Source organism: Grammomys surdaster, unplaced genomic scaffold, assembly GCF_004785775.1.
Source record: "Grammomys surdaster isolate TR1022 unplaced genomic scaffold, NIH_TR_1.0 125934, whole genome shotgun sequence".
NCBI classification, from domain to species: domain Eukaryota; kingdom Metazoa; phylum Chordata; class Mammalia; order Rodentia; family Muridae; genus Grammomys; species Grammomys surdaster.
In genome coordinates this window covers 1,427,405-1,436,258 of record NW_021620757.1, presented here as the reverse complement: position 1 = coordinate 1,436,258, position 8,854 = coordinate 1,427,405, and the positions used below count along the sequence as shown (strand labels likewise).

At 42.5% G+C, this 8,854-nt stretch overlaps 1 protein-coding gene across 1 annotated transcript in view; it reads right to left on the bottom strand.

Annotated features, from left to right (window-relative positions):
• Vwa8 (von Willebrand factor A domain containing 8) overlaps positions 1 to 8,854 on the bottom strand; it is a 315,245-nt gene that overhangs the window by 78,531 nt on the left and 227,860 nt on the right. The window contains exons 36-37 of the mRNA XM_028752706.1: positions 5,848 to 5,929; positions 2,876 to 3,080 (exon numbers count right to left, since the gene is read on the bottom strand). Coding sequence (XP_028608539.1) covers positions 2,876 to 3,080; positions 5,848 to 5,929 — 287 coding nt within the window. The remainder of the gene's footprint in view (positions 1 to 2,875; positions 3,081 to 5,847; positions 5,930 to 8,854) is intronic.

Below are 8,854 nucleotides of genomic sequence, written 5' to 3'. Positions count from 1 at the left end.
GCTATCATCCATACAGACTGAGTATCCAAGTGTGCATGCTTGCTATCATCCATACAGACTGAGTATCCAAGTGTGCATGCTTGCTATCATCCATACAGACTGAGTATCCAAGGGTGCATGCTTGCTATCATCCATACAGACTGAGTATCCAAGTGTGCATGCGTGCTATCATCCATACAGACTGAGGACTAAGGGAGTAAAAGGAGCATGCTGACATCTAGTTTCCCCCATCAAAATACCACTTAACTCTGATTTGTATTACTTTATTACTAAGTTTTTCTTATGTCTGCTCTTTGAACTGAGGACATAAAGTTATACATTTCTGAGAAACATTTGACTAGAGGAAGTTCATATAATAGTATTTTGGTTACTCTTGAGATAATTTTGCTCATTTCTAAGTTAGATAGATTAAGTATTTAGCTTCAGTTGTCAGTGTCATTTAGTTTAGACAAGACAGAGCAGAAAGGAAGACGTTAATTGTTGTGTCCCATTACTAGACCTGGGAGCTGGAAGAGCAAAGACTTGCTATGTTCAGAGAAGCCCTGGGAAGAAAAAAAAGCTACAGACTAAAGCACAAAGAAATAGGGGTTACATTTAAACATTATTAAAATTATAAGTAAAGGTTCTTTCAAAGTTCTTTTAGAAAAAGAAATAAGAGGCTTAATTTAGTCACCAATATTTCCCTTCCCTCCCCTCCCCTCCCTTTCCTTCCCCTCCCCTCCCTTCCCCTCCCCTTCCCTCCCCTCCCTTTCCCTCCCCCCCCTTTCTTTCACTTGTTTTTGTTTTTTGAGACAGGGCTTCTCTATGTAGCCCTGGCTGTCTTGGAACTTGCTATGTAGACCAAACTGGGCTGGAACTCAGAGGCCTGCCTTCCTTTGTCTCCCAGGTGCTGGGATTAAAGGTGTGCAATGCCATGCCGTTTTATTTCTTTTTTATAATTTTGAGACAGGGTCCTGCTATGGAGCCTGGATTATCCAGAATTCACTATGTCGTTCAGGCTGGTCTTGAATCTATGATTGTCTCTGTTCACATAACAAGTGCTAGGGTCACAGGCGTGTGCCGCCACACTCATACACATCTCGGCCACAGGTGAAGCCTGACTTTACATCTCTACAGTATATGAGAAACTCAAAGAACACATACTTGAAGTTCAAACACAATAGTATTGACTGCTAGGAAGCTACCATTTAGAACAGTTCTGAACAGAACCACAGGTAACAAGTTCCCTAAAAGTCGTTAAGCACAGTGGATGCAAAGGGGCCGTCCTGCTGCTGCAATAGAGCTACTGACTTACCAACATTGTTTTAGGCAATGTTTTTGCTTTAACTTAAGTAAACTAATTAGTTAGGTCTCTTCAAAAGTATTGGAGGTCAGTAGTCTATTTTGGCTTGAGATTTAAACATACCTGTAAGCCAAAAACAAAACAAAGCAAAAACAAACAAAACAAAACAACCCCCCCCCAAAAAAAACCCTAAGAGAACAATGTATCATTCACTCACAAATATACTTACATCTCTCTCTCTCTCTTTTTTTTTTTTTGAGGTTCCAGGAGCTTTATTGATATGGACTATGACAGATGGTCTAGATGTGCACCCTCCCCCCTTAGGCCAGGGGGACCCGGCTTAAATAGGGAGGAGGAGAAAGAAGGATCTCGGAGGGAATAACTTAATTAGCTACACCTTCTGGCCTTTAGATAACTTATCAATATGGAAATCTCTCGAGGCTGAAGCCTGTAGCCACGCCCTATGTGACTGCAAGGTTTTGTCTTGGAATATCTTTTTTCTCCATCTATACTTATATCTCTTTTAAGGAAAATCACATAAAATAATATAAAATCATATAAAATAATAATTATTAATCAATTACTGATGGAATGATATATGGTAATGCCTTACTATTTTTTTTAAAGATTTATTTATTTAATTTATGTGAGTATATTTCAGCTCAGGGCATCGGATTTCATTACAGATGGTTGTGAGCCACCATGTGGTTGCTGGGAATTGAACTCAGGACCTCTGGAAGAGCAGCCAGTGCTCTTTACGGCTGGGCCATCTCTCCAGCCCATGCCTTACTTTGTTAATGGCGGTTTGCAGAGTGATGGGGCTAGTAGCAACCTACCCTTCTTTCAATTCATTCACTAATTAGTAAGCCAACTAACTAATTTTGGAGACTACCTTTTGCTACACAACAATGATATTTAACAAGAAAAGATTTTTTTCTGAAGATTAAAATCAATTGCAAGTTGATCTTATTAACTTATGCTTCAGTGTAAGTAAGTCTGCTGCTTTGCCGGTTCCTTTAGCTAGTTCTTGTCAGCATCAAGATTAGACACCGAGTACAGCTTCACTGCAGCTGTGGCCTTCCTCGCCTTCCAATGGCTGTGCTTCTCTCTCTCTCAGAACTGCACCTACTCACGGTACCTGCCAAGCTTGCGCTGCCTGTAAACAGGTGCTGGTACAAAGTCTACTGGAGGCGTACTTTGCTGACTTTCTCCAGTCTCGATCTTTAGACCTTAAAGGAATAGGCTATACACAGCAGCCCCAGTTTTTTTTCCTTTCCTAGGAAGCATGCACAGATGTGACAACCATGCTGATATAAGGAAGGAAAGATGCAGAAACCCAGAGATGCTTATGGCTAAAAACTACCAGATAATTGTATTTGTACATTGTAATGTTGGTAGCATTTAGCATAGAAGACTAAGACACAGTCTTACTTTGTCACTCTTAAGATGGATAGATTGTTTTTCCTATTAAGAGTCTAAAAATAAGGTTTAGCCATTTAAGCAGCTGTTGGAGTGGCTAAGCCAGAAGTCCCCTTAATGGTGGCATTTAAAACCCAATTAATTTGTGAGAGGAAAGGTCATGTCAAGTGATACCTGCATATGTCTGTCACTGTCTTGTCCAATCATGTTTCTCCATTCCATGAGCGACTGCTGCAGACGTTCGAGTCCAGTTTCCCAGAGCCTGACACGCCCTCCCATATCAACGGTCACGACACTGCTATTATCCCACTCAGCTAGCAGAGCATCTGTGTCCGAAATGGCAGATATCCATGCGGTATATGGCGAGAGAGACTCTGCACTGAAAGAAGAGCCCAAAGGAAGGTCAGAAACCACGCAGAGCAGGCAGGTGATGCCTTAACGGGTGTAAGCCTAGCCCACCCACCTCTGCTGCCCTAAGAAATGTGTTCCCTCAGCCTTGGAGAGCTGCATCTGTTCTTTGCCAATGCAGGGTTGCTTTCTGTCTGCTCTTGCCCATCTCACAGCACAAAACATCCTGAGGTATGAGCAATGAAGGTAGATGCACATACTCAGGGTGGGGCTGAGGAGACGGCTCAGTGGTTAACGCACTTGCTGTGCAAGCATGGGGAGGGGAGGGAGTTCTGCCTGCCTGTGAATCCAGCCACAAAGGATATGTGAGTACACGGAGAGAGGCAGGGCTTACTAGTAGAGTGCTGCTAGTGGAACCCCCAGCATCACAGAATAAAAACGTAATCAGGTTCAAATATATGACATAAAAACTTGGCTCTGCAGTTATACAACTCTGTTACGTTTTTTATTCTATGAAGTTAGCTGTTGTGATTTGGATGAGAATGGGCTCATAAGCTCATTATGTTTGAATGCTTGGTACCAGTTAGAGGAACCGTTTGGGAAGGATTTGGAGGTGTGGCCTCGCCCGAGGAGGTGTGGCACTGAGGGTGGGCTTTAAGGTTTCAAAAGCCCATGCTAAGCCTCTTCTCACTCTCTCTTTGTCTTCTGCCTGTAGATCAGGATGTCAGCTCTCACTAAAGTTTCAGTGCCATGTCTGCCTGTCGCCATGCTCTCTCCCATTACCATCATGGCCCCACACTGTAAAACTGTGAGCAAGCCCCCAGTGAAATGATTTCTTCCAAATGTCATCTCGGTCATGATGTTTCATCAGAGCAAAAATACAGTAACTAAGAAAGGTATCACGTAGAGCACTCAAATTTAGATGGTTCATTCCTCTCTGATGTGTGTCAAATATAGTAATGGCTAATTTCAACAGAAAATCAGGCTGGAAGGACAATCATGTAAATAATGTATCATGAGTTAGAAGTGTAAATTACACACTGAGATTTGAAAGGCGTTTTTTCCTTTGACACTATGTATCCCTGGATGGCTTCTCTTCTCTGAGTGCTAATATTAAAAACATATACCATAATATCTAACTAAAATTTTTATACTGAAAAAAAATCTCAAAAATATTGTCTTAGAGATATTAGTTTAAATAAAATATATCATTAAAATTCATTTTCCTTGTTTTTTCCTCTGGTAACGGGGCCCAAGCCCTGGGCATCGCACATTGCTGGGCATGTACTCTACCTCTGAGTACAGCCCAACCCCTGCTATGTTCTTTATGCTGCTCTAAGAGCTATCACTCAGATGGGGTGCACTGTGCATCAATCAGACAGCTTCAGTGTAAAGGAATGAGTTGTGTGCCCAACCAGCACTTGCTGTGCATGCAGCTCCCTTCCAAGAATTCTTTCCCTGCCTGTAGAATAAGTAGCTCATATAGAATGCAACGAACACAGATGCAAACAGCTTATAGAGAACATTGGGAAATGACAATACTTCAGAAATGCTAACATATCATTATGCTGGGTTTGACAATATGACACAGATGTAGATGTGTTTGGGAAGACAATCCTTAATTGAGAAAAATGCTTGCACCAGCTTGTCTATAGGCAAGTCTGTAGGGCATTTTATTGACTCATGATTGATAAGTGTGTGAGGGGATACCCTGTTGTGGGTGATGCCCCAAGCAGGTGGTTCTGGGTTATATAAGTAGGCGGAGCAAACCATGGAGAGTAAGTCAGTAAGCAGCACTCCTTCATGGATTCTGCTTCAGTTCCTGTTTCTGGGTTCCTGTCCTGACTTCCCTCAGTGATAGTGGTGGGCCTGAGATTCCTAAGATTTTTTTTTGTTTGTTTATCGTGTTTATCACAGAGCTATAAACCCTAACTAAGACATTCCGAGATGTTATTTGCTTTGATTCTTGAACTAATTGTGCATTTAAGCAAATGTATGGCCAGGACAGAATAAGACATTCCCTTAAATGATTAAAAAACATCTCTCACTAAGCCAACATATTAAGGTATTCTAAGAAGCCACAAGTATTAGAGAAAGTAAATTTACCTCTCTGGTTAATGACTTCATTTTTCATAAATTTAAAGTCTGACTAAAGGTCATAAGCAATGAAGCTGTTCCTGAATTCTGCATTGCTATGCCTACCTAGCTGTTTTCTTCTGGAAGTCAGAGGAGGGTAAAGAGGCACGCCTGTTGCTGCATTGGGTAGCCTTCAGATTCTGCCATGCCAGCCTGGCCTAGGCCCCTCTCCTGGGACTTCGGGCAAGGCTTTACCTTGTTGTGAAGGGTTCAGTCCCATGAGACAAGGCACATCAGGGAGGGAACGTGATCTAGATTAAAGTGGAGTGGAAGGATGAGAGGGAGGCTTTGGCTGGCATTAAGCAAAGGGCAGAAGAATGTTACTACAGTGAAGGCAGGTACAACTTCAGCTGGAAAGCAGGAGCCTGGCACAGCGTGCAGGGCTGCAGGGAGAGAGCACATCTGTGTTCTGGGTCGGAGAGGCTCGGCTCTGTGCCTGCTGCGATCACACATCTCCCTGCTTTAAAGGGTCTGCTGCCGCAGCAGGACAATGGCAGGAGCTGTGAGCAGTGAGTGGGAACAAGCTCCACCCAAGTCTCTGGAGAACTGTCCAACTACAGTGTGGGGCCTGCAGGTGAACCTGGTAGTGAACAGGTGAATGGTAAAAACTCTCTTGCTTTCATAGGACAAATCACAGTTAGAAGAGAGCCGAGAGAGATTACCTGGGGACAGGGATGTATCTGAGTTTCTTGGCTTGAAGATCAGTAACCTCTATGTAGCCAGCCGTCTGTGGGGGAGTAACATCTGCAAATAAGTCATGACACAAGACAAGTGTTAAAGGCGCAGGTGACAAAGTGGACCCAAGGGTGGGACTCTGGGAAAACCAAACACTTTTACAACACACACATGCTCTTAAAGATTTTTGTCTGTTAGTCTGTCTGTCTAGCTACATGCATACACCTATCTTCCTATCTTCCATCATTTTTATTATAGTTTGGATTAGAAGGAAATGCCCAGGATATTCACACTGTATCCATTGAGTGTGTTCAACAAACACCAGAAAAAGAAAAATCAAATACAAACAATAATAGCAGTTCTAGTTTATGTCTGCAATTGAAGGATTAAAAAACAAACAAACAAACAAACAAACAAACAAACCAAATTAGCTATCTAAAAAAACTCAAAGTGAAGGATTTTTCTAAAATGGGCTGTCTAGAATCCTCAGTGCACCTTTACGTATGCAGCAGAGGTGTGTGTGCTAACTTTGCAGCAGACATGCTAACCTGCATGTTGGGAAGGACAGGAGCTCACAGCATGGAGAGCCAAAGTTCCTCCCTTTGTCTTTGCTTTTCCTTTTTGACCCACTGTGGACCTCTGGGGACCTGGAAAAGATTCCAGAGTGGGGACTGTCCATTTGGAGTCAGGTGTGAGAGATTCAAAGGGGTGTGTGTGTGTGTGTGTGTGTGTGCTTGTGAGTGTGTGTGTGTGTGTGTGAATGCCAGAGACAGGGGCACCAGGGACAGGGGCTAAGATGTAATCTACCCACCTAGCTGGAGCAGTTGTCCCCAGGTGACCATCTGCATGTGCTTGTCACAAGTCACACTGTCTGCCTTGCACTTCCGTGGAATAAAGCCAATCTTTGATAAAGCTGTACACCATTTATAATTTTTGGCAATTTTTGATTCTAAAATCTAGCTGAAATGAGGTAAATTTATATTTGGTCTACAAATATGTGTTATTTATTGACCATGTTTTTGTTGTTGTTATTTTTTGTCTTGTTTTTCTAAAAAGGACAAGCTATTGAAGCTAGCACTGCCTATCTAGCTAACCTACACAGCTGCTTTGTCACTTAGGGACATTTTCAAAAGCACACGGCAGGAAGCTGAGTTACTCTAAGGGCACTTTCTGACCACTGCGGACACACAACATGTCTGACCACTGCGGACACACAACATGTCTGACCACTGCAGACACACGACATGTCTGACCACTGCGGACACACAACATGTCTACTCGTTTCAAACTCTTTTTCTGCATCATTCTCTCTTTTTGTCCACAATTAATTCCATGGACAAAGGAGAAAACTGCAGTGCTGGCTCTGTCTTCTGTTCCATCAGGAGAAAGCAAGAATCGATACCGATTAAGACATTTCACGCAGCAGCAAAGGGTTCTGTGGTCACTCAGGTGCCTGGCAGTGTTGTGGCGATATTGCTAAGCACTTAAAAAGAATCAAGAGTAAAGTTTACTGCTGTAAAAATAAACCAGGAGACAAAAGTATTTACAGAAAGAGCCTTATGGGTATCCTTGAGTGGAACTGTGGAAGAATTAAGGAAGTGTATCTGCAGCCGGGTTTCTCTCCAAATTTAGTGCTATCCATCCATTCTAAATGGGCCCTCACTTAGGAAGATGGAGGCTTAGTATATTTCCACTGTGGTTACAGCCCTGGTGGATTTCAAAGATAGGTACACACTGTATTTAGGGATTAGTCCACTCCCTATTAAAGGGAAGTCACTGCTGCAGTGTTTACCACTGAGTTCCAGAACGGTGGAACGTTTATACACACAGGGCCAAGGTTAGGGCAGGAATAAAGACTGCAGGTAAAACAACCAAGAGAGTCTGCAGAGGCAACTCAAGTTACTTTACAAAATTCACTTCTTTTGGAAATGTAATCTAGTGCATTTCTGCTGGCCACTAGGATTGAGGTTCTTCCGTCTATATTCACTGATTTAAAGTGATATAGAAAAAAGTTTCACTGATTGACATTTTCCAGTAATGGTCTTTATATATGTGTGTGTACATGTTCATCTGGTGACTAAAAGTTATTTTTACATCTGGACACAGATGAAAAAAAAAACATGACTGGGTGGTAGAAAACAAAAACTAAAACCATAATAAGGGTTGGCAAGATGGCTCAGTGGGTAAAGACACTTCTCATCAAGCCTGAAAACCTGAATTCAATTTCCAGAACCCATGTGGTGGAAGGAAAATCCAAACCCTGTATGTCGTCCCCTGATCTCTTTATGCACACCACGGTAAATGCCAGCCCCTTTGGCACACTAAATAAAAGGGTAAAAAAATATAAAAGCTGTAATGAGAAGTACTGTCCACCTCTCACAAGAATGGGAAGCTGACAGCACTAAGTCCTGGCAAGGAAGTGGAACAACTGGACTCTTGTTTACTGCTGAGAGAAATGCAAATGAGCCTGGCCACTTCAGAAAATAGTTATAAAAAAAATGCCATTCCTAAGTATTTACCCAAGTAAAGCAAAAACTTAGGCTCACTGAAAAACACCTATGCACAAATGCTCATAGAGGCCTTATTACTATGTAAGACTAGAAACAATCTAGGTATCTCTCAATTTGTGAATGGATACACAAATGGTAGCATACTCACATGTAGTGGTGTCACCATACTATAGACTGCTACACTGAATAAGTCAGCACAGTATACTGGCAATGGACTGGCTAGTTTTTGTCTACTTCAGACAAGTTAGTCACCTTGGAAGAGGGAACCTCAACTGAGAAACCTCTTATCTATTGGCCTGTAAGAAATCCTCTGGAGCATTTTCTTGTTTAATGATCAGTGTGGAAGGGCCTGGCCCACTGTAAACAGAGTCACTCTGAAGCAAATGGTCCTGAGTTGCATAAGAAAGCAGTCGGAGCAAGGCATGGGTGAGCAAGGTATGGGTGAGCAAGGCATGGGTGAGCAAGGCATGGGTGAGCAAGGCAT